General features: G+C 38.2%; 1 protein-coding gene across 1 annotated transcript; it reads right to left on the minus strand.

The window, feature by feature from the left end:
* Window positions 1-8,490: 8,490 nt before the first annotated feature.
* Window positions 8,491-13,246, minus strand: LOC110899112 (small nuclear ribonucleoprotein SmD3b). Its single transcript, XM_022145991.2, has 5 exons — window positions 13,001-13,246; window positions 11,566-11,618; window positions 11,056-11,122; window positions 10,919-10,975; window positions 8,491-8,712 (listed from the first exon to the last, which is right to left on the minus strand). The coding sequence occupies exons 1-5, from the start codon at window positions 13,157-13,159 to the stop codon at window positions 8,665-8,667; spliced, it is 384 nt and encodes a 127-aa protein (XP_022001683.1). The 5' UTR covers window positions 13,160-13,246; the 3' UTR covers window positions 8,491-8,664.
* Between the last annotated feature and the right edge of the window lie 11,320 nt (window positions 13,247-24,566).

Here is a 24,566-nt window from a genome sequence, read left to right on the forward strand (position 1 = left end):
CAACCCAAGCCCCATACCCCACGGCCTAAATTGGCCGCGATCTTAAAACCATATGATTTTAAAGTAGGGATGAGTAAATGGTATCAGGTACCGATACCGGTAATGAATTTACCGAACCGGGTACATTTTCAGTACCGATTCAGTACCAGCTTTTGATATTTTCAGTGCTGGTCTGGTACGGTACCGGTTTTTACACTAAAATACAGGTACCGTACCGAGTATATTCGATACTGGTACCGGTACCCACTTTTGGAGATTTTCGGTACCGAATAGATACCATGCTCGTCGCTAATTTATAGTGAATCCTAAAACGAACTATGATTTTCTTCTAAATCACTTTTCCTCAAGAACAAGTTTTTTTGCAAACGAATGTTTAAATCAATTACCACCCACCATTTTGGTGAATGGTGCAATTGGATATCGGGCATTCTTTCGTCGGCTAGTTCGTCCGTTTTGGTGAATGGAGCTCCAACTTTCAAGTTTAGTTGTGAAAAAGGTATGAGACAAGGGGACCCGTTATTGCCTTTTCTCTTCTTGGTGGTTATGGAGGCTTTTTCTTGCATGATAAACCGTGCTAGAGAAGCGGGGTTGATTAAAGGGATTGCCACTCTGAACAACGGCCCGTTCATCACCCATCTCTTGTTTGCAGACGATGCTATAGTAATGGGAGAATGGTCTAATATTGAAGTGGCTAATATTGTGAGAATTATTCGATGTTTTTACGCGTGTTCAGGTCTTAGAATTAACATCGAAAAATCAAGAGAAAAATGCTCGGATAGTCCCTGTGGTTTGCTCTATTTTCACATTTAGTCCATAACTTTCTAAAATTACACATATAGTCCCCAACTTTTACAATTTCGTTCCCGAATAGTCCCTGACGTGGATGGAGGTTAGTTTTTAATGTTAAGTAGGTGTGAAATGACTACAATGCCCTTACTGGTTAAAAAAAGTGAGCCCACCTTTATCCTACCCATACCCTGTAGGAACTAGGTTCACATTTTATTAAAATATTAATAAAATATATATAATAACGAGACTCTCGTTATTTGTGGGAAATTCGACTAGTACAATACCGGTTACAAAACTAAATAAACGAATATAAAATACAACTAAATTGTACCAAACTTTATTCAAAGCCAATGTCTTTGAAAACTTCAACAACACCTACGAGATCGAAACTCCGCTGCAAGACAAACAAAATTGTTGACGGTTTTGGTTGAGGCACGTGTTCAACACGCTTCCCTTAAAACAGATTCTGCGCCTCCTCTCAGACGGTTCTGTCTCCCAGGGTACAACAACCGGAACAGTATGTGTACTGCCGGAGATGACTCTCATGCCCGAGATAACACCGGGTATAATTTGGTGTTCACACAATTAGGAAAATATGAAGTTGAGAAAAGAATAATTTAGAGAGTGCTCCTCTCTAAATTTCCATGGAACAATACACCAACTTGTTGTGTCTATTTTTTTTTCTTTTTCTCAAATGAATAAACCATATTCATTTTATAATAAGATGCATAGACTTAGTCAACCCTCTTAATGATGACATAAACAAGATCATTAATCTTGTAATTAACAAGATAATTAATCTTGTAATTAAAGGGTTAAACTCTAACTTAATGGATATTAAGTGGTAGTAAAAAGAAACTGCCATTCAACTTATGGCACTAGTGGAAACCGTCTAACATTAACTCTCTAGTAAGTAGACTGGTTTGACCGGTCGAACGCGCATGCAGGCGTGCCTTAGTTGAGCCTGCACTACGCTTCCGCGGAGACACGCTTTCTTGCGCCACGCACTAATTGGATGCCACTACGCATACTAGGACGCCACCTGGTTATGCGCCATCCATACTCGCGTGCCACTTGCAGTCTTCGCCATAGCCAATGACGTGCGCCATGCGCCATGCCAAGGCATCCGCCTACGCCACCCAAGGGTGCGCCATAAGCGGACCCGCCATGTATCTGACCGTGCGCTCATGGGCAAAAATACAACGGCGGTGTGCGAAGTTCAAAGCGCACCACATTGGGCCTATAGCCCATGTCATGCGCGCATATGTGCGGGTGCGTCGCACCCTTTGGACCCCACTAGTGTTTGCCTTTAAGAAAAACAATTTTCAAGGAGTGCTCCTCCTTATATACCACTTTGAGTTTTGTCATCCCACCTGTGTGGGACAATGTGACAAATCTCAATCCATTTTTTTCTCATCTTTGTTTGTTCCAAACATACAACTTCAAGCTTCGATATATCATTCATCTTAGCTCTATTTGGACATAGTTTGAACACAAACCCATAAATAATTATTTACACAACACATATATAAATATTATTGATGTCCAAATATTTAGTAAAAAACTCATTTTCACTAAATTTCCAACATACCCCACCCCCACCCCCCTCCCCCTTTCTCTCTTCCTCTTTCTCTTTTTCTGTCTGCAAGAATCAAACCACCATCACTTCATCTTTCCTATCCTCCACCACCCTTCACCACCATCCCGACATTTCACCACCACCCCCACCATCCAAAACAACTTGCAAATCAACATAAAAAAGTACGTGTAATTGATTTCTAAAATCAATTATTTCTCAATTTTTGTTTTTCTACTTTTGCCCTTTTATTGTTTTGTATCCAAACAACAGTTCTACCTCTGATCCTTGAAATAAAAAAACGAATATGGGACTAGAACCCTTCCGGTTCAGTTACCTCCTCTGACTTAGATCAATCGATTGTGATTAAAACCCACAAGTTAAATTTGTTGCACCTGGTATCGTTGCAGCTAATTATCCAACTCTCATTATTTTACCGTCTTCTCTAGATCAAGATTCATCATAAGCATGCTCTTTATAGTTCTATTTCAGCTTTGACAAATAAATATTCAAGAAATTATGTAAAACATATAATTATAAGTTAAGATTCACCTTTCAATTGAACCACCTGGTGCAGCAACTTTAACTTAGGTGGTCATAGGTTTGACTACAGAGGAGGGAAAGGGGATAGGGGTTAGTTATGGTGGTGGTGGTAGTGAAGGTTGAAGAAGATGAAGTGGTGGGTGGTGAGTCTCATATAAAACTTTAAATATAAGTTATATTTATTTTAATTTTTTTATTATTAATTTAACACTAAGGGCATGTTAGTAATTTTACACCTATTTAACATCAAAAACTTACCTCCATCCACGTGAGGGACTATTCGGGAACGAAATTGCAAAACTTGGGGACTATATGTGTAATTTTAGAAAGTTAGGGACTAAAGGTGAAAATAGAGCAAACCACAGGGACTATCCGAGCATTTTTCTCAAAAATCAAATCTCTATGGCATAGGTGTGGATAATGAAGAAATTGGGGTTATGGCCAATGAGGTGGGTTGTAAGCCGGACTCTCCTTCTTTTAAGTATCTTGGGCTTAAAGTGGGAGCCAATATGAATCGGGTCAACAATTGGCAACCGGTGTATGATACATTTCGTACCCATCTTGCAAAATGGAAGTCTCACCTTCTATCGATTGGGGGTAGGGTGGTAGTTATTAAATCGGTATTGGAAAGTTTGCGATATTATTTTTCGCTTTACAAAGCTCCTAAGAAGGTGATTGCGGATTTGGAAGCTATGATTAAAAATTTTTATGGGGAGGCTCAATCGAGGAAAGGAAGATGCATTGGGTGAATTGGGACAAGGTTTCTCGTCATAAGAAAGATGGTGGTCTTGGGTTGAATAAACTCAAAGAGGTTAACACGTCGCTTCTTTCGAAATGGGGATGGCGATATAAAACGGAAAAAAACTTCCTATGGAAAAGAATTATTGATGCGTTTCATTTTAGCAGAGTTGGATGGGAATGCATTCCTTTCAAGAAGTCGTTTAGTGGTGTTTGGAACAATATTGCTAAAGTTTTTATCAACACGAAGGTTGGAGGAGTTTCGCTTCGGAACTTTATGAAAGGAAAAGTGGGAAACGGAAAAGAAATTGCATCCTGGCTCGATCCGTGGGTCTCCAATGAGCCGCTTAAGCATCTATTCTCGGATTTGTTTAGGATGGAAATGGAAAAGAAGAGTTTAGTAGCGGACAGGATTAAAGTTCAAGATTCAGTTCGTGTTTTCGAGTGGAACTGGAAGTCGGTTCTATCCGATCAAGGACTGTTGGATAACCTGCAGCAGCTTATGTCCATTCTCGATCAGGTTCAGCTGTCTGATGAGGTCGATAGGTGGCTTTGGGCGTCTGATCCAGCCGGCGTTTTCTCCGTGAAAGCGGTTAAACATCTTCTTCTTTCAGATAGTGGGGGAAACAACGGATACATAATGGAGCGGTGCAAATGGATCCCTTCAAAATGTAATATTCACGCGTGGAGGCTGGAAATGGATAGGATTCCTACCGGTGTAGCATTAAGGAGAAGAAACGTCCCAGTCGGTAACTTTATGTGTCCTTTTTGTGGTACGGACGAAGAGTCTTTTGAGCACCTCTTTATTGCGTGTTTTGTGGCGTCGAACGTGTGGAACGGAATTAGCTCTTGGTGTAAAATCCCTGATATTTTTGCTTTCTCGATTAAGGATCTTCTTGATCTTCACAAGGTCCTCAAGGTCTCGGAGAAAAAGAAGGATGCGGTCCAAGGCATAATCAGGATTACGTGCTGGAGTTTATGGAGAGCTAGAAATAATTTGGTTTTTTCTAACACTCCCTTCAGGATAGATAGAATCATTAGTGAGATTAAGGCTACGGGTTTTTTTATGGTTCTCGAATAGGTCTAAATTCAAGGGGATAGATTGGGGAGAGTGGATTTCTTTTGTAGATATGTAATTGGTTGTTTGGTTGTTGTTTTTTGGTTGGCCCGGTTTCGATCGGCCGGTTTGTGAATGAAGTTAATTATAAAAAAAAAATACCACCCACCATACATTCGATATTTGTGTTGAGAATAATTAAAAGATTATTATCATCGCAATTAATGCATTTAATACACATTAATTAAAATGTTATAAACTTATAATTATCCGTAATATGTATAGTAGATTCATTAATACATTTGTGTTTTGACTAATATCTATATTAGATTCATTCATACAGTTGTGATTTAGCTACTCTTATTTTTTATATAAACTTTTTGGATGGGAAGAAGAGAAACACGCGTGCATCGATTTAACAGGTGTGTCCCGCCTCGTTGGGCTAAGAGACCACGAGTTTATGGCTGGCCAGACGATAACCAACGTGGAGGCGGACAAAGTAGCTAAGCACGAAAAAGCTTGCATCGAGAATCAGTACGTGTTCGTCCCGTTCGCTTTCGATATCTTTGGCGCTCTCGCCCCTAACGAGGTGCGGTTCCTCAAGCGGGTTCAGCAGGTGGTAAGCAGTAACACCGCGCATGTTAAGGGACAGAATTTTGTGTTTAGCAGGGTAGGGTTTGCTATTCAGAAGGAGGTAGCGACGCAGCATGTTGCTCGTCTACTTGTCATTAGTCTTTAGTCTGTAACCGTCTTTGTTTAAATAATATTAAAAGAGATTGTTTTTGATTTTTTACTAATTTGACTTTTCTTTGATTACATTCATAGGATAAAGATCAAATAAAAATAAAATAAACGTATGAAACGTACGAATTGGGGGAAAAGCAAAAAGTGGCGGTGGCAATCTGGTAATTATCAGCAACTTCAAAATTACTAGGGAAAAAGCAAAAAGTGGCGGTGGCAATCTGGTAATTATCAGCAACTTCAAAATTACTCTAGTAGAGTAATTGAGCATCTGTAGAGAAATTTTAGGAAATGTAGGGTAATTATCAAATTACTCTACTAGAGTAATTTTGACTTCTGTAGAGTAATTTTGGAAAATGTCTTGTAGAGTAATTTTGTTAGCATTTAGTTATGGGGTTTAGCTTTATGGTTTAGTTTTTAGCTTTTAGTTGGGGGGTTAGGTTTTTGGGGGAATAGGGGTGGTTTAGGTTTTTTTTTTTTTTTTTTTCGGGGGGGGGGGGGGTAGTGTAATTTTGATAATTACCCTACACGACCAAAATTACTCTACATGAACATTTACAAAATTACTCTACATGAACATTTACAAAATTACCCTACAATTTTGAAGTTGCTGATAATTACCAGATTGCCACCGCCATCTTTTGCTTTTTCCCCCAATTCGTACGTTTCATACGTTTATTTTATTTTTACGGGAACTTAACCCTACTTTCATATTACTTTGTTCAATAATTCAACATTGTTTTCTTGAAAAAAAAAAGTTTTATAATCAGAGAATCTCATATATAATAAATAATACAAAATTTACTACATATACATTTTGAGGTTGAGGGAATAGTGTCAGACAGCTTGTCTGGCACTTTCCTATTGGACCAACCCATTTTTAATTTAATTTTTTCTCAGCTTAAAATTACGGTTTCATACTTTGTTTAAAATTACGTTTTTGCCCCTAATTCAAAATAAAATTATATTTTTGGTCTGGCTCAAAATTTACGCTTTTGCCCTCAGTTCAAAAACCCATTTCTAATTATACTCCCAGTTTAAATTTATGGTTTCGCCCTCCGTTTAAAATTACGCTTTTGCCCCCCATGCAAAATAAAAATATGCTTTTGCCCCTAGCTAAAAATTACGATTTTCCCCCAACTCAAAATTACGTTTTTGGCCACAGTTCAAAATAAAATTATGTTTTCGCCATAGTTCAAAATTATGAGTTTGCCCTCAGTTTAAAATTATGATTTCGCCCCCAGTTCAAAATATTTTTACGATTTTGCCCCTGTTCAAAATTATGATTTGCTCCCATTTCAAAAATTACGATTTCTCCCCCAGTTAAAAATTATGATATTGCCATCGTTTTACTTTTTTTTTTGCAAAACTATAATACTGTTTTATTTTGCTTGGTTGACTCAGTGTAACTTTTATTGTGTCAAGCAGTTGTCTAACACTCGCTCATTAGTCCTAACAAATTAGTATTTTACCCACAACTCAAAGTTACAGACCTGTTATTGTTTTAATTTTTTTAGCAAAACTATGGTAGTGTTTTCATTTAATTGGTTGTCTTGATGTATTTTTTTAGATCGTGTTATAAGTAGTATGTACAAGTAACCTAGATACATGCATACATGTTATGAAACTAAGAAATATTTGATTTAACGCCCTGCAACGCGGGCGGGCATAAGTGTAATTTTTATTCGTCCAGTCATGCCTTCATGCCTGGTACATGCTCATTTGTCCTGAAAAATTACAAATTTGCTCGCAGTTTAAAATTATAGTTTTTCCATCGTTTTAGTTTTTTTTTTTTTTTTAGTAAAAGTATGGTAGTGTTTTTGTTTTAATTGGTTGACTCGATGTAATTTTTTTGAGATCGTGTTATGAGTAGTATGTACAAGTAACCGAAACACAGATATACATGTTATGAGCGAGAAATATTCGGTTTATTGCCCCGCAACGCGGGCGGGGCAAAAACTAGTTTTGTGTACATAATCTAGATGACACCCATGCTTGTTGTGGATAATATCACTTGCTTTTGTTCTTTAAGATTATCTCCAACGCTTGAGGAGAAGGGAGGCTCGTCCTCACCCGCTTTAGATGTAGCAAATAAGACTGTAAACGAACTGAACGTTCAACGAACAGCTCGTGAATCGTTCGGCGAAAAATTCGTTTAAGTTTGTTCGTTTAGTTAATGAATGAACATGAACAAGAAATTCCGTTCGGTTGGTTAAATGAACGAACATGAACAAATGTCTCCTTCGTTCAGTTGTGTTCGTGAATGTTCGGTAATCTGTTCGTTAGCATTCGTTCATGTTCATTAAAGATTTTTTAGCATTTACATATTTTATCTAAACTTTTTATATTCTTTAATTTTTTATTTATCTCATTACTCGAACAGATAAAACAGAAAAACCCTATATCCACCTTGTTTATGCGCCATTCCACTTTCCTTCAACGATTAGGGCTTCAAGGTCTACTGTCGGTCCCTCTCATCATCCACCTATAGCCACTGCCGTCTTTCCAATTTTATCTATGTTCGTTTTTGTTTGTGAACCGTTCATGAACACGTTCCTTTCCTTAATGAACGAACACGGACATAAAATCTTGTTCAGTAAGTGTTCATGAACCGTTCGCAAACACATTCTATCCTTAACGAACGAACACGAACAAGGCCTTGCCCATGTTCGTTCAGTTCGTTTACAACCCTAGTAGCAAAGGAGGTGGAGGAAAGAGATAGCGGCTAGAGAGCGTGAAAAAGAGAGTGTAGGGGCAACCCTTGCACAAGGGCACGTCTGTGAGGTCGCTATGAGAGGGAGATGAGAGAGGAGGAGACTCTCCATTAAAACGTGGCATCGGTTAGGGGTGAAGGGACAGGGGAACGGACATGCTAGAGACAGTCTTATGTTAAAAGATTTTAGTTGAGGGACGCGTCTTTCTTTGTTCACACCTATAAAAAAATTATTAATAATTTAATATAATGTTATTCTAGCTTTGGCTAGATGGTAGAGACTCTGTCATTTGGGAAGAAGACTAGGGTTCAAATCCTAGTGCAGTTAAACAATAGGATGAAACATATTTGAGCTTTCAACAAAGTGCAACACAACTCCACATCTAGAACAGAATTAGAGAATAAAAGTAAAGATAAATCCGAATCTTACAAGCCAAAACAAAAACCTAACTGGCTTAGAAGCCATCTTTCAAGTGATGATACATTTAACTTTGATTTAGAAAAAAATCACCTCCCTCTACCAGGACCCGCGGCTCCACGACCCGCCGCCTGAGCCTGCATAACAGCAAATCACAATTAGTAAGCAGCACTTGGAACAAGTTAGAAAAAATAAACCAATGGGCATAACTTTACATGACAGCAAACCACAATTATTGTAATTATAACTAACATGTCAATTATTTATTTAAGGGTAAATTACTTTTTAAGGCTCTGTGTTTTAGTGGTTTTAACCAATGTTTTAAAAACCGGTAAATACCGGCCGGTTATACCGGTATTACCGTTTCCATATGTAAATCCGATACGAAACACCCCGGTAAATAAGTGAAACGGCATAAGGTTTGTACCGGAGGTAAAATCCGGTATACCGGTTTGAAACATAATACCGGTACCGGCACAGGGTTATTTTAGTTTGAGTTGATACTTATTTTCAATATATATGTTATACTTATCTTATGTAATTTTTATATATTATGATTATTGGTAACTAAAAGTTCTTATTTAATATTGTATAAACGAAAATAGTTGATGTATTCAACACTCAAATGGCTTAAACATATTGTACACATTCATTTAAAAGAGCTTGTTGGAAAATTGAATGATTTTCGATTATCTTTTGCATTAGTTTTTATTATGGATTTACTTTTGGTTCATCTTTTAATACATAATCATTCATTTTTGGATTAACTTTTGAGTTTATGTTGTAACTTATGAAATTATAGAGTTAGCTAGTCAACCCGGTTGAACCGCTCGGTACAACCTGGTTCAACCGGTTGAACCATTTTTTAGCCTAATCCGGTTTGATCTAAAAACCGGTTTTTAAAACATTGGTTTTAACCACTTGAGTCCAAAATCAAAATGTTTAACGCCCTGAGTCCTTATAGCCACTTTTCTTAACCATTTGAGTCCAAATTTCTAACAAAGTTAGAGTTTTGTTGTTAACTTTTGTTAAATGACCAAATTACCCCTATAATTAAAAAAAAAACTAATTTATTTTACATCTCTCTCTCATTATCTGTATCTCTCTAAAAACTCTTCAACTTTCTCTCTCGTATTTCTTTCTCTCTCATCATCGTCCTCTTCAATAGAAGAATCATTCATCTTATCATCCACCTGAATAAATTCCTGTACGGCACTACCAATCGCTCTCCTAGCCAGTGAAACATCATGTATCTTCTCTGAAATCAACTCAGATCTCATGTGTTCTTCTTTCGGTTGAGTAACCGATTCAGATATAATCACTGGTTGCTGTAAATGTTGTTCAGTCTAGGGCTGATGATACCCGTGTGTTCTTCTCCGGCTGATGATACATGTGTGCACCGGGAACAGATCTCATGTGTTCTTCTCCGGCTGATGATGCCCATGTGCACCGGGAACAGAGATCCGGTGAGCCAGAGACGCATTTGGAGATGCACCGTGTACGGTCGTCGGAGCAACCGAATCTACAACCTGCAGAAACCCTTTTGCCACTAGTAACACCTGCTCAAATTCCCCTCGTTTGGCTTCCAGGTGCTCTGTAAATGTTGTTCAGTCTAGGGCATGGGTCGGGTTGAAGGATAAGGGGGTTTTGTTCTGTCTAGGGCATGGGTCGGGTTGAAGGATAGAGGGGTTTTGTACTGTGATAATTTCTGATGCTACTTTTTGTGTTTGTGTAGATAGAGGGGTTTTGTACTGATAAGGGGTTTTGGTTTCTGCTATGAATTTTGAATCTAATAGTGATGGCGTTGATGACAAACCTGTGAAGTTTAGCAGGAGAAACAGGGGTTATGTGGGTAGTGGTCAGAGGTGATGGCGTTGATGATGGGGGTTTATGATTGTGGCGGTTGGTGGTGGCGTTGATAGTGTGGGTGGTGGTTGATATTGGTGATGGCGGCGGTTGTGGTGGCTAGTGCGGTGGTGGTGGTGGTGGTGGTGTGTGGTTAAGGCGGAGAGAAAGAAACAGAGGTTTATGTGTTTGTTTGTGTGTATATATATTGGTAAAATTAACTTGTAAATACATTGTGCGTTATTGACTTGTACATTTGGTGTAATTGACCAAAATGCCCTTTGAATTAACAGACATTTTGGATGGTGTTAGAAATTTGGACTCAAATGGTTAAGAAAAGTGGCTATAGGGACTCAGGGTGTTAAACATTTTGATTTTGGACTCAAGTGGTTAAAACCCTTAAAACACAGGGACTCAAAAAGTAATTTACCCTTTATTTAAAAAGGTAACAACATAAAAGGAAATATATATATTGTGAGAGATTATCATGATACTTACCCTAGCACGCATAGCCACAGCACGTCCCCGGCCAACACCAAGTGCTGAACCTTTGCCCTTCAAGATTAAAAAAAGTATGATTTAGCGATGAATATATAGTTGAAGATATGCACACATTGAGAGAGCGAAAAAAGTACCTTAATTCTAGCTTCTAAGCGTTTGAACATTGGTGCATTCTTAAGCATGTCTGGTATGATCATGAACCTGCAAATATATGTTAAGCTCAATTCAGTTAGAGAAATTTAGCATTTCACTTTATCGTGTAAGAAAAAACAAGACGTATAAGTGGCCCAATTAAATATATATGAAAGCAAATGTTATTCTTTAGAGTATGTGCACATGAGAATTTAATTACATATCGGATAGTATGCACATTGGTGCAAATGTAACTTTTCTAAACGAGTAATTTTACTGTTTGGCTGTTCCGACGTTTAGTAGTTGACAAGAGTCAACTGATTACACAAGTTGATTGATAATCCCTTGTTGAGATTCTGTAGCTATTTTTACAAAAACGGTAAAAGCCTAAAGCAACTTTGAGTTTCTGAAAACTTAAGCGTTCGTCAAAAACTGGCTTCTGGTTCACACTTTCTAAAAAATCAATATATATACACACACATACATACACACATCAGATAACGAATACTCACCTGACTTTGCTTCCCCGAATAAAGACATGCTCAAGTTGAGCCACCTTTCCATCCTGCAGACATGCAGACCAAAATTAGAATACATTTGTTAAAAAAACTTGATTCGATAATAAAAAACAGAGTTGAAGTTAATTAATGCATTAAGTAAAAACAGAAATGTTTTCCAAATAAGTTTGTGGATGCTGGATAACCACATAGATATTCTGTATACATATAAACAATATGAAATTCTACTGCACTAGCGCTATTGTCTTCGTCGTCACTATTTAGTAAAACCGTTATCCAAAAGTACAGACAAAAAAAAAAGCATAACCAGCAGAAGACAAAAGAAAACACCTTCGACAAATATAATTAAGAAATACAGATCAAAGAGGGGATAAAAAGGCACAACTCGTCTAAATAAACAGCCATTTAACTGAACATTATATGATAGAAAGCATGCAACCTTTCGACAGAATTCAAACTGCCATTCCACAAATACTCAAAACAAACTTCTCACCATAAAAATTAAAACAAACCAACCTCAATAACATAAGAGCAGGAGCACAATAATGGGGTTATATTTTAAACTAGTGTACCTTGATTACTGAACTTCAAGGATGACTAAATATGTAAGAAACCAAGCACCATACTTGGCTTTAAAATTTCAAAAATACCATTGTAGTAACAAAATTTCCAAGTAACATACATTTTACATTCATGGCTCTTGAAAAGCCATAGCCAGGTACAAAAGAAAGATTACATTGCTGCAACAACACTAACTAATATTAATGAGTCAGTTATAATGATCCCAAATGTCAAATCACTCTTTTCAAATTTCAGAAATTGGTTCCAGTACAGAATGTCCTACCTCCATAACCTATAAAATGCAGGAAATCCAGTCAAACAAACTCTGATTGAGCCCATTCCAGCGACATTGGAACTAGACGATCAAACCCTAAAATCCAAACTATAAACCCTAAAGCTAAACCTTAAATCCTAATGCTAACCCCTAAAACTAATCCCTAAAGCTGAAATCCAAAACTAAACCCTAACTATATATATGAATAGGGTTCGACGAGCAGTTCCAACGCAAGTTCGTTTGACCCGGTTTCCTATGTTTCTTAGATTAAGATTGTTTTGTATTTGATCCTACTCTCAAATTTCATATATAATCTTTACAATTTTACTAATGTGACACACATTTCATCACTAAATCACTATGTTATAGATTCCGCACGTTACTCAAATCACTGTTAGGGTTTAAAAAACAACTATAAACTATTTCAGTGTTCAATGGCCATTCATCCTTTATCAGTAATCATAGAATTACGCCCTTACAGTTGCAGAACCACCGACCAAAAAAATTAGGGTTTCAGTAAGTGCTTGAAAAAAAGAAACAAATAAAGATGAAACACAACAATAGATAGAATGCATTGAGTTTGAGAAAGGTAACCTTAGCGGTGAAAGTGATGTTTTCCAGCTGGCAATTCCAGTTGTCTTCGCATTCGATCATGCTTCCTCTGTAAACTTCTCCGCTCTTGAGTTCTACGGTGACTATGTGACCGGCGGCCTCGTGGAGAAGCTTCACCGGAATACCTAAGCTCCGACTCATTCTGGCTTATTATCGGTGAGTGTGTGGTGGTCGGCGGCGAGGGTTTCAGTCTCGCAAGGGTTTTGAAAGAGGAGAGTGCCGCGATTGGGTCTTATTAGTAGTAGTAGAAAATACTAAAATAAGGTAAGGGTAGTTTCGTCAACACAAACCAATTTCTTGTTAGAGTGTTTATGGTTTGGTTCGGCCGGTTTTTACGGGTTTTTAGGAATTGAACCGAGCGGGTTAGTTGGGTTGATCGGACTGACCACCACGGTTCAATTTTAATTGTTTCTTGTTAGAGTGTTTATGGTTTGGTTCGACCGGTTTTTACGGGATTTCAATGAATTGAACCAAGCGGGTTAGTTGGGTTGATTGGACTTACATCCACGGTTCAATTTTAATTGTTTGTTGTTCTGGCTTTTGGGCGTTTTTTGTAAGATGAAATCGGTAGGAGGGTTTTAGTCCAAGGGTTTTGAAAGGAGTGTTGCGAGTGGGTCTTACTATTATTCGTAAATAGTGAAATAAGGTCAAGGGTAATATCGTCAACACCAACCAATTTCTTTCTTTCCTTGTGTATTTACGGTCTGGTCTGGTCGGGTTTTTTTATAGGATTTCTAGGCTTTTTGGTAACTATGGTTTTTGAAGAAACTAAATCGAACCGGTGGGGTTGCTTGGTTGACCAGATCGGCTAAAACACTTCGGTTTGACGGATTGGTGTTTGGACATGATCGGCGTCGATGTACCGATCAAAGATAGAGAAAATTGTGTTCCTAAATACCTTAATTTAGTTAGGGCAAGTAGGGTGTCGAACCACGAAGAGCTTCTGGTTAGTGTTTAGACTCAATTGATTCATGAACATAATATAAACTTGATTCTTTGATTGAGTTGTTTAGATTAAGTAATTCGCAAAAGTAAAACCTAAAGTGATTGATTTTATCACAAGTAATTAAAAGATGGTCACACCAAGGATCGGGTTGCACATTCAATAAACAATCTAATTCAATAGCATGTTAATCACTACATAGACATAGTGAAGTTTACCACATTCACACATTGGATAATCAATGGACTCTTCAATCAAACAACAACTCTTTTTAACGATTCTAGACCGAATAATTTATGTTGTAGGATGAGGTTATTATCAATTATCAAAACACTATCCAACGCTATCAATCAAAACACCTTGTTCTCTAATGATAAACACCAAATAGAAGAAACAATGTTGTGAAGTTCAAAATAGTAACTTGTTCAACATTGAAACATGATAAACACATGAAATCACAAAGAAAATGTCAAGTCCTTAACAAATCAAAGCAAATCCATGTCAAATGTACTTACGATTCAGATTGAATACCATATGAAATCAAACCCTAGACCTTGATGCAACCATGAATGATTTAGTTACTCATGATGGTGTGAAATGATGATGAAGTGTGTAATTCGGAAGTGAAAGACATGATTAGGATGATAGAAAGGCTTTTTCACTCAAGATTCTTCTTCCTTGGTCGTCCCTTGGCACCTCCTTGTGTTGAATATCGAGTTCCTTGGTCAAAACTTCATAGAAAAACATCAAAAATCGTCCAGAACTGTTTTTTGTTCGTTTGCAGGAGTAGGGCTACGCCTAGGAGAGTAGGGCTACGCACAGGAGAGTAGGGCAACGGCTTCTCTAAAGTCAACTTTCATATATCTTTAAAATTCCCATGCAATACACCCAAATATCAAATTTGAGTAAGAGTAGGGCTACGTCCATGCTTGTCTTTGCTTTATTTCCATCCTTGTGTAGATGTAAAGCTCCAACAAATCATGATATCTTTGCTGCAAACCTACACAACCAAAATACACACAAAGTGACCATATTCCAAGCATAATCCCAAGTGAAAACATACAAAATCATGACAAATTAGACCATCCAACCATAACACATCAAGACACCTTTTTTTAAACACGGTAGCGTAATATTAGTTCTTTGAATGTTTAGTAAAATAGTAGACTTGATAAGGGACCAAATGTTTTACCTTGTTCGATAGGGTTTAAGTAAGGGTTATTGGATTTTATCACCCGCAACTATCGGCCTTTGGCCGTTGCCACCCACAACTAACACTTTGACACCCGGCACCCCCAACTTGACTTTTTGTTTGCACCGGCACCACTCAGTTAAATATCCTCTAACTTGGTTAGTCATTTTTCCGACGTGGCACTTTATTTCCTGTGTGGCAAGATGAGGTGGATATTTGGGGGCTTATGTGTATATTTTAATTACTATAGGGGGCTTATGTGTATATTTTAATTACTATAATTAATATAATATAATATATATATAACAATATGTGTATGTATATGTACAAACACCTTCATATACAACCAGCCACCACCACCACAACCCCCACTCTACATCTCTCTCTAAACCCCTCTCCACCACCACCAAGAACCGACACCTGTAACCATCAAGAACCACCATTGTCTCCACCAACCACCACCGCCCCTTTCTCTACATCTCTCTCTACCCCTCTACACCACCACCGTCAACCATCAAAAACCACTCCACCAACTACCACCGCCCACCACTGCCCCACCTTCCGCCATCGAAATAGACCCACTAACCACCATCATCTCCGGTGAACAACAACAAAACACGAAACCCTAAATCACAAATACGTCAATATAGAAACAGAAACAAAACATGAAACCCTAAAACCATTATCTCCGACCACCATTATATTCGGTTTTGGGTTCTTCGAAACGGAAACGAGCAGTGGGTTTTTTTTCCGATTTGCAGATCTGTTTGAAGGCTTGAATCGGACGTTAATTTAGGTTTTATTTGTGAGGCTGTAAATCGGTGGTTGTGGGTTTGGAGGGTGGTGGCGGGAGGTGGTTGTTGTTGAACCGATGAAAATGATGATGATTCGAGGGTGGTGGCTGTAAATCGGTGGTTGTGTGTAATGATAAACCAATGAAGATGATGCTGATTCGATTTTGTATGGTGAACCGTTGAAGATGATGATGAACCGTTGAAGATGAAGATGATGATGATTTGATTTTGGGGTGAAGATGAAGAACGATGAAGATGATGATGATGATTTGATTTTTTATATTGAGCAGGGTTTTTGATTTGGGAGATTTACCTATACATATTGTTATATATATAAGTGGCCACCTCATACCTCATAATGACACCTCATCAGACACGTCATCAAAATATGCCATGTCAGCCTAAAAAACAAACCCAGTTAGAGAATATTTGTTGGACCGTTCTATGACCCTAAAAGTCAGTCGAAGTAGTTCATCTTCATGTATGAAGGCGGAATCAACATATATGAAGTTACAACAGCTTATCCTTTCAATTCCTTATCTTTCTATTGCTTTCTGATGAAATTTTGGCAGAGTTTCAGCACCGTAGCACACACATACATCGTTACCACTAATGAACCGCTCCACCCTATATATACTAATCTTGGGTCGCTCATAAGACAGGCCTAATGAGCGATCCAGATCACTTGTCCTAAAAGCGATCCAGGGTGATGACATAAAAGCGGTCCAAGACAATACACTACCATATAAGCGATCCTAACCTTGTCTAACCTAATATTTACACTTTGACCCCCTATTGACCAATATTGACTTCAGACTTTTTGTAGACGCAGTCAGCAGGCATTCCGTGCATCAACAGACTCCCCCTTGGATGTTGACGTAGTCTTTTAGCATCTTCAGATCCATAGTCTTTAGTCTTTGTCTTTTCACCAACTCTGTCTATCTTCACACGCATTCTTTACAGGTTTCAGCATTAACACCTTGCTCTAACTTCAGCTTCCCAATAGCAGTTGATCCAGACTCCCCCTTTCACAGACTCCCCCTCTCAGTTTGCTGGAATCTTGAGATATCTGGTTCAAGCTTTTGCAGTTTGCCTCCGTTGGGAAATATCGTCCAAACCTGTTACTCAACCAATAACATTACAATCTATCTTTTCAAACAATGAACACTAATTCAATCAGCTTTTAGAACTCCACTCAAGTTTTCAAGTTCAATTTAATGACCCTGAATACTTGATTAATCTACCAAGTTCAATTTAATGACCCTGGTTGATCTGTTGACGGAACAAACTGATTTAGTAAAACAATTTTCCAATTTTCTTAAAATAACAAGTATCAACTTAATGAACTTGTTTGTAACTTTGAAAACAAACAAACTTCCATCAATGTAAGCTCTCCTCATTCTTCAGCTCAGAATCTCCTGCATCTGCTTCATCTTGCTAGAATCCGACAATCAACTTTCTACTCTGGTTTGTCTAAAATAAAGCAGAAATAAAATCTTTTTGGATTTTAAGATGATCTAAACTAAGAAATGAAATAACAGAAAACTTAAATTGCGGAAAATAAACTATTTACAAAAATTATTTTTGGTGAGCGTGTCAGGGAATCATATCAGCTTTTCAGACAGATTACAAGTACCGTTAAGCTACATTACATATTCAGACTTAAACAATTCACCTCGATTGTCGATATACTGATCCATCTTAAATTCTCATACAAACTTCAATCTATTCAGGATATTGTTTAAGTGTTTTAATAACATAGATCAATTCATGTGTCCCACCTCTTGAATATACTCCCGTATCCAGAATCTCAATATTCAATCTTACATGCAAGAATACTACAATGATGTCTGTACATAAATTAGGGGTTAAATGCGAGAACTGAGTGATCTCAGGTCAGAACTTCCGTTCAGCAGAGAGATATCAGTTTCGACTTTGCAGTGTGTCCCCTTTAGAGGATCTTTTCAGCTACAACAACTGATTATCAATTTTATTGTCTAACCAGCTGAGGGCTTCATGCTATATTTCAAGCATCTTGGATAAAGTATTAGCCAAGGACTAGGTCAGAACCACCGTTCAGCAGAAGTCCCGGAATAATACCCCAGACATCATAGAGTATAACCACCTAGTATATCAGAATACGAGACCTTTCAAACGAGATTTCAGGGGTTACCTATATATCCAAGTAGTGTTCCCCACGAATTTCACAAGTTTGAAATTTTAGGTTTATATCCCGAATAAATCTACTAAATGTACGAAAACCTATCGACACATCGTTAGTGAGACTGTTTAACTCATTTTGTCTTTCCAAATCTTTAGCATACTGTAATTGTCTAGCTGATGTAGTATCATTTTCCCTATATACACAAGCTCTTTTTTTTCAATTTTATCATGTTTTTGGATTTTCGCATTTTTTACTGTTTTTGTATTTATCTCAAAATAAACTATGTACAACTATCTATCTATCTCCCCCTAAATACCAAAACACGAAAAAAATCGACAAACCATCGCAGATTGTTTCTCATCTTCATCCGCAACAGTATTCTCATCAACGCTCACAACCCCATCCGACACCGAAAGCAATTTCATACCATTAAGTTTTAACAAATAGTGAAACCGATTTTTATCAAAAGCTTTGGTATGCAAATCAGCTTTTTGTTCGTCAGTGTGGATTTTCTCAATTCGTATCAATTTTTTCTCGAAGCAATCGCGAATAAAGTGATGACGAATCTCAATATGTTTAGTTTTAGCGTGATGTACTGGATTTTTAGTTATATTAATTGCGGCCTCATTATAAACAAACAGAGGTGTGTTAAGAAACTGCAAACCGTAGTCGCGCATCTGTTGCTGTATCCACAGGATCTGAGAGCAGCAACTGCTAGCAGAAACATATCCGCTTCACATGTAGATAGCGCCACAGATGTTTGTTTCTTACACTGCCAAGTAACCAATCTCGGACCAAAGAACTGGCATCCTGCAGTTGTTGATTTTGCGTTGATTTTGCAGCATCCGAAATCCGAATCGGAAAACCCTTCGAGTGTAAAATCGCCTTTGCGAGGATACCACAACCCCAATGTGGGTATGCCTTTCAAGTATCGTAAAATCCTCTTGACAATAATCATGTGCGATTCTCTCGGGTTAGACTGAAATCTTGCTGCGAGGCACGTTGGGTACATGATGTCAGGACGTGAAGCAGTTAGGTACATCAAAGAACCTATCATGGATCGATAAAGTGTCTCATCAACCCTGTCTCCAGTGAGATCTGGGTGAATCCCATGATTAGACGCAAGTGGGGTAGCAGCTGGAGTAGAACTTGACATTCCAAATTTCTTCAGAATATCATGCACGTACTTCGTTTGATGAATGAAAATTCCCTCAGGAAGTTGTTCAACTTGTAATCCCAGAAAGAATTTCATCTCCCCCATTGATGACATTTTAAATTTCTGCTTCATCACATGTTCGAAATCTTTGCGTAATTTCTCATTTGTTGACCCAAAAATTATATCGTCTACATAAATTTGTACTATCAGAAGATGACCATCAACGACTTTAGTGAAGAGAGTGGCATCCACTTTTCCACGTATGAACTGGTTAGCGAGTAGGTGTTGAGACAAAGTCTCGTACCAGGCTCTCGGCGCCTGATGTAGACCATACAACGCTTTGTCCAGCAGATAAACTTTGTTTTTGTGGATTGGGTCAGTAAAGCCCGGCGGCTGACCAACATAAACCTCCTCTTTGACCTTCCCATAAAGAAACGCTGATTTAACATCTAAGTGAAATACTTTGAAATACTTCCAAGACGCAAATGCTAGGAAAATTCTGATAGCCTCTAGTCGTGCGACAGGAGCATAGACTTCGGTAAAATCAATCCCCTCCTGTTGACTAAAGCCCTGAACAACGAGTCGAGCTTTGTTTCTTACAACCACTCCTCTATCGTCCCTATTACATTTGAAAACCCATTTTGTATTGATTTTTCTTTGACCATCCGGTAAATCAACCAACTTCCACACACCTAACTTCTCAAACTGACTTAATTCTTCTTGCATCGCTATGACCCAAGAGTCTTCAGTAAGCGCCTCTTTGTAAGTTCTCGGTTCGACCTGCGAGATAAAACAACTTAATGAAAATTCAGTTTGTAAAGGTGCTACTGTAGAATAAAAACATGTTAAGCCCTGGTCAATTTGACGTCTCGTGCGAACGCCCGATTGCAATTCTCCTATTATCAACTCCTCTGGATGATAAGAAAGAGTTCGCGGCATCACTTCGCTTGGAACTTCTACATTTCCCTCCAGATTAGTAACATTCTGCTCTGCATCTTGTTCACCAACTTGGTTTGTTTGACTTGACAACTGGATCTGCTCCCCCTCAAGATCTGAATCACCATGGTAAAAAACTGGCCTATTTTCAGCTTCTTGATCATCATTCACCTCCGACTGATTACCAGGAGCAACTTCATCATCATGTTCACCAGCGTTACTAGGACCTGCTTCATCATCATTTGAAGTCTCCCGAGGTCTTCTAGAATACTCTGCTGGAAACCTGAGCGACGATTCATACTCTCGTAAAATATCCAGCTCATCAAAGAAATCTTCCTCTTCCTCTGATTCTTCTCTCATGTCAAACGATTCCCAAAGTTTGTCATAATGATAACGCCATGAATCACCAGGATTCTGAGGCGGCATAGTGTAACCCTGACATTCAACATTCGCTGCTTCAATAATACGCTTTTCACTTGGAACAAAGACACGCCGTGTAGGACCTGAATATCCAACAAATATTCCTTCAAAGTTCTTTGAACCAAACTTGCCATTCGGCTCTATTACCGTACAAGGTGACCCAAATGGTTCTAGATACTTCAAATTCGGCTTGCGTTTATTGATTAGCTCAAAACACGTCTTGTTGAACTTCTTCACAGTAAGAACTCTATTGAGAATATAGCATGCAGCAGAAACAGCTTTAGCCCAGAAATTAATTGGTAACTTGGAATCTGCAAGCATCGTTCTGGCTGTCTCGATTAGCGTTCGGTTCTTGCGTTCTGCAACTCCATTTTGCTGAGGAGTGTACGGAGCACTAAACTCATGCAGTATACCTCTTTCATCACAGTATTCCTTCATCTTACTGTTTTTGAACTCAGTACCATTGTCACTTCGAATTCTACAAATCGGTCTCTGGTACAGATTCTCAATTTTCTTAAACAATACAATCAAGCTATCAAAGGTTTCGTCTTTTGTTTTCAAAAACATGACCCACGAAAATCTGGAGTAGTCATCAGTCACAACCAGACAATAGGAATCTCCTGTTATACTTTTGACGTTCACTGGACCAAATAAATCCATATGAAGTCTTTCCAAAGGTCTTGAAACTGAATTGACTTGTTTTGTAGTGTGTGACTTTTTCTTCTGTTTGCCTTTAACACAGCTTATGCACTCCCCTTCCAGATGAAAACCTTTAATATTCACTCCAGTGACCAAGTCGTTATGCACTAAGTGATTCATTTTCCTTAGGTGAATATGCCCCATCTTTCGGTGCCATAACCTTGACTCTTTTTCCGTTGCTCTGGACACAAAACAATGAGCCTGACCCGTGGTTGTAGTAGCAACGCTCATGTCCAACACGTACAGATCGTTGACTCTTGGTGCCCTCATGATGATCCACTCTTCAGGTATCACAAATCCCGGTTTCAAGATCAAACATTCTTTGTCGGTGAAATGAGTAGTATACATCCTGTCACAGATCTGGGAGATACTCAGCAGGTTGTTCTCCAGCTCAGCGATGTAGTGAACTCTCTCAAACGTTATAACGCCATTTGACAGCGTTCCTTCACCTATGATCCTTCCTCCTTGATTACCCGCAAAACCCACATAACCACCATTAATGTTATTCACATCATACAGCAATGCGGTCTTCCCTGTCATATGCCTTGACGCTCCACTATCCATTATCCACCTGGAGACAAGTTTTGGAAGATCCTGCACATAACAAATCATCATTTAAACAACTTCAAGAAAGATGCCGATTCATGCTTCGCGATCCAGGAAGCTCCGGCAATTCAAACTGTTTAGTCAAACATGGTGTCCACCCAGGCCTCATCAGCCTTAGGTGTAACCGTGACTTTGGCAATTTGAATTTTGAAATTCTTAGACTTAAGAGGTGGAAATTGTGCATCATAATCAACCGTAATTGATTCTTCAGCATTTTTCACCTCAGAAGTTGAAACTTTCTTCTCAACTTTAGGTTCAATTTTAGGTTTCCACACCTGTTGAGCTACTGCAACCCTCTTATAAAATTTATCATTTTGATTTACCAACTTCTTTACGGGTTCAGTTTTTACTGTCAAGTTGTCAGTTTGAACATTTTTCTTCCCAACAACTATCTTCTCAACATACATCGGTGTTTTACCCTTCACATCAACTTTCTTTTGTTGAACCTTCACAGCTTCAGTCTTAGGCTTCACATATGTACACTTTCGTGCAATATGACCAACCTGTTCACATCTAAAACAAGTACGAGGATCAGCTACCCGACTCGTGCCTTCAGACTGAGCCTGTGACGCTCTCTTCTCAAAAAATTCTTTGTTTGATTTTATAAAAATTTCCTTTTCTTCATCAGCAAGTGAACTTGAACTGTTCACAAACTCTTTCTTTTCGACAAATCTTTTGTTTGAAACATTTCTTTTCTGATATGATTTACCCCCCTGATAACCACCCGACCAGTTGTTTCTGTTGTTATTGTAAAAACGTGGTGGATAAACAGTTTTCTTGTTGTAAACCCTCTCTTTCTTTCGACTCAGATTGTTCACCGCTGACAACTCGACTTCGACCAGTTTGAAAACATTTGTCAATTTGTTCAAATTAACATTCTCTAATGGAAACTCAGAATCCGAAAACAACTTATCCGATCCCGACATCTTGTACATGACAAGATCAGATTCATCATGTAAGTTGTTTTTGGACTTTTGCTTCGGAATGTATTTATCTAGAAAACACCCATCCTCCTCAGAAGTGTCACAATCCGGTTTAAGCACTTTGTCTACCACACTTTTCACCACATCATTTTGGACACCCTCTTCATTGGAAGACGTGAACGTGACATCAATGTTCTCAGTAAGTGTAACATCACTTTCTTCCTCAATTTCCACCAAACTAGACTGCTTTTTCGTGTAGTTGTCTAAAATTGGCGGTGGAACTTTGTGAAACCCTACACCCGTTCCATCAGAAAACACATCCTCACCAGCTTTGTTTTTCCCTATAGGTTTGGGAACAATATGCTGCAAAACAAAGCTAGCTGAGCTATAGCTGTTTAATTTCAACTGAATTCTTTCATTTTCAATTTCAATTTCTTGAACTTTAAGTTTTAGTTTAGCAATTTCATCCAGTTGTTTGTTAATTGATTCTTCTTTTATCCTCAAAACAGCTCTCAGATGTTCATTTTCTTTATACGTTTTACCATTTCGATCATCACTATCTTTGACAATGCTTTTTAATTTTTCAAACTTTTCAGAAATTTGTCGATTCTCAAGAATTAACTTTTCATTTTCACATTTAATTTTCTCTCGTTCAGTTTTATCATTTTTAATTTGAGTTGTTAATTCTTTGATTCGTTCAGTTGAAGCTTTTACTGTTCTGTCACGACCGAGAATCTGATCCTCAACATTTCTAACCTTCGTTGTCAGATTCTTAATTTTCTCACTGTTCAGATACGTGACAGTGCTACAAAAATTGCATTGTTTAGTGCAATTTTTGCAATCAGCATTTCCATCTATTTTGTTACTTGACACATTCATTGACACATTTTGACTGACCTGATCCTTTGACTTAGTAACAGAAACAGGATCTACCTCAAGTGCTTTTGCAGCTAGCACCTTGTCAGCCATATTTCCCAGGTTCTCAGCTGTCAATTCCTGTGTAGTATCGATCAAACCAGTATCAACCTTCTTTACTTTCTCAAACTCTTCTTTTTCTTTCCTCTCTTTCTCTTCTTTCTCCTTTCTCTCTTTCTCTTTTTCTTCTTCAATCATCTTTGATGTTGGTGTTCCCCACCACTTGTGCTGCCAATACTCATCATCTTCTTTAATCTCCTTGATTATAGCTTCCATATCAAGTGTGCTGTCATCAATCGCAATGTTTCCATAACAATCAAGATAACATTCCCTATCTGGATCCCATCTATTTGCTCGTCTTGCTTCCAGATATCCTCAAAATTCTGTTTTCAGCAATCATCTTTCGATAACAATATTTTTGCTCTTCTGTTCTATCTTCTTTCCATGGAATTGGTTCATCATCATTTGCCATGAATGCGTAACCAACCGCATCTTCTTCCGGTAACACTTCTTTACTCCAATCATACCCCTCGTCATCATAAATCACTGCCAAAGCCCTTGATTTATCTCTGTTATCATCAGACTGCTTCAATCTAGGCGGCTCGGATTTATTCTGATGGTAGATTGCCTTTTTGTAGTAGTCGTCTCGAAATGGATTCTCTGACTCATCAGCATACGCATTTCTACATTCCCGTTTGAAGTGACCCTTCTGCTTACACTTGAAGCATGTCACCTTTGATTTGTCGAACCCCAACTTTGTGGACGGACCACCAATCGTTTTTCTCCCAGTAATTTCCATG

The sequence above is a fragment of the Helianthus annuus genome, chromosome 8 (assembly GCF_002127325.2).
Source record: "Helianthus annuus cultivar XRQ/B chromosome 8, HanXRQr2.0-SUNRISE, whole genome shotgun sequence".
NCBI lineage: Eukaryota > Viridiplantae > Streptophyta > Magnoliopsida > Asterales > Asteraceae > Helianthus > Helianthus annuus.

Coding starts and splice junctions, on each gene's coding strand:
- LOC110899112 (XM_022145991.2), bottom strand. CDS start 13,159: ATGAGTCGGAGCTTAGGTATTCCGGTGAAGCTTCTCCACGAGGCCGCC. Junction 10,976..11,055: donor GCTTAGAAGCTAGAATTAAG/GTACTTTTTTCG, acceptor TTAATCTTGAAG/GGCAAAGGTTCAGCACTTGG. Junction 8,713..10,918: donor CTGTGGCTATGCGTGCTAGG/GTAAGTATCATG, acceptor GCTGTTATGCAG/GCTCAGGCGGCGGGTCGTGG.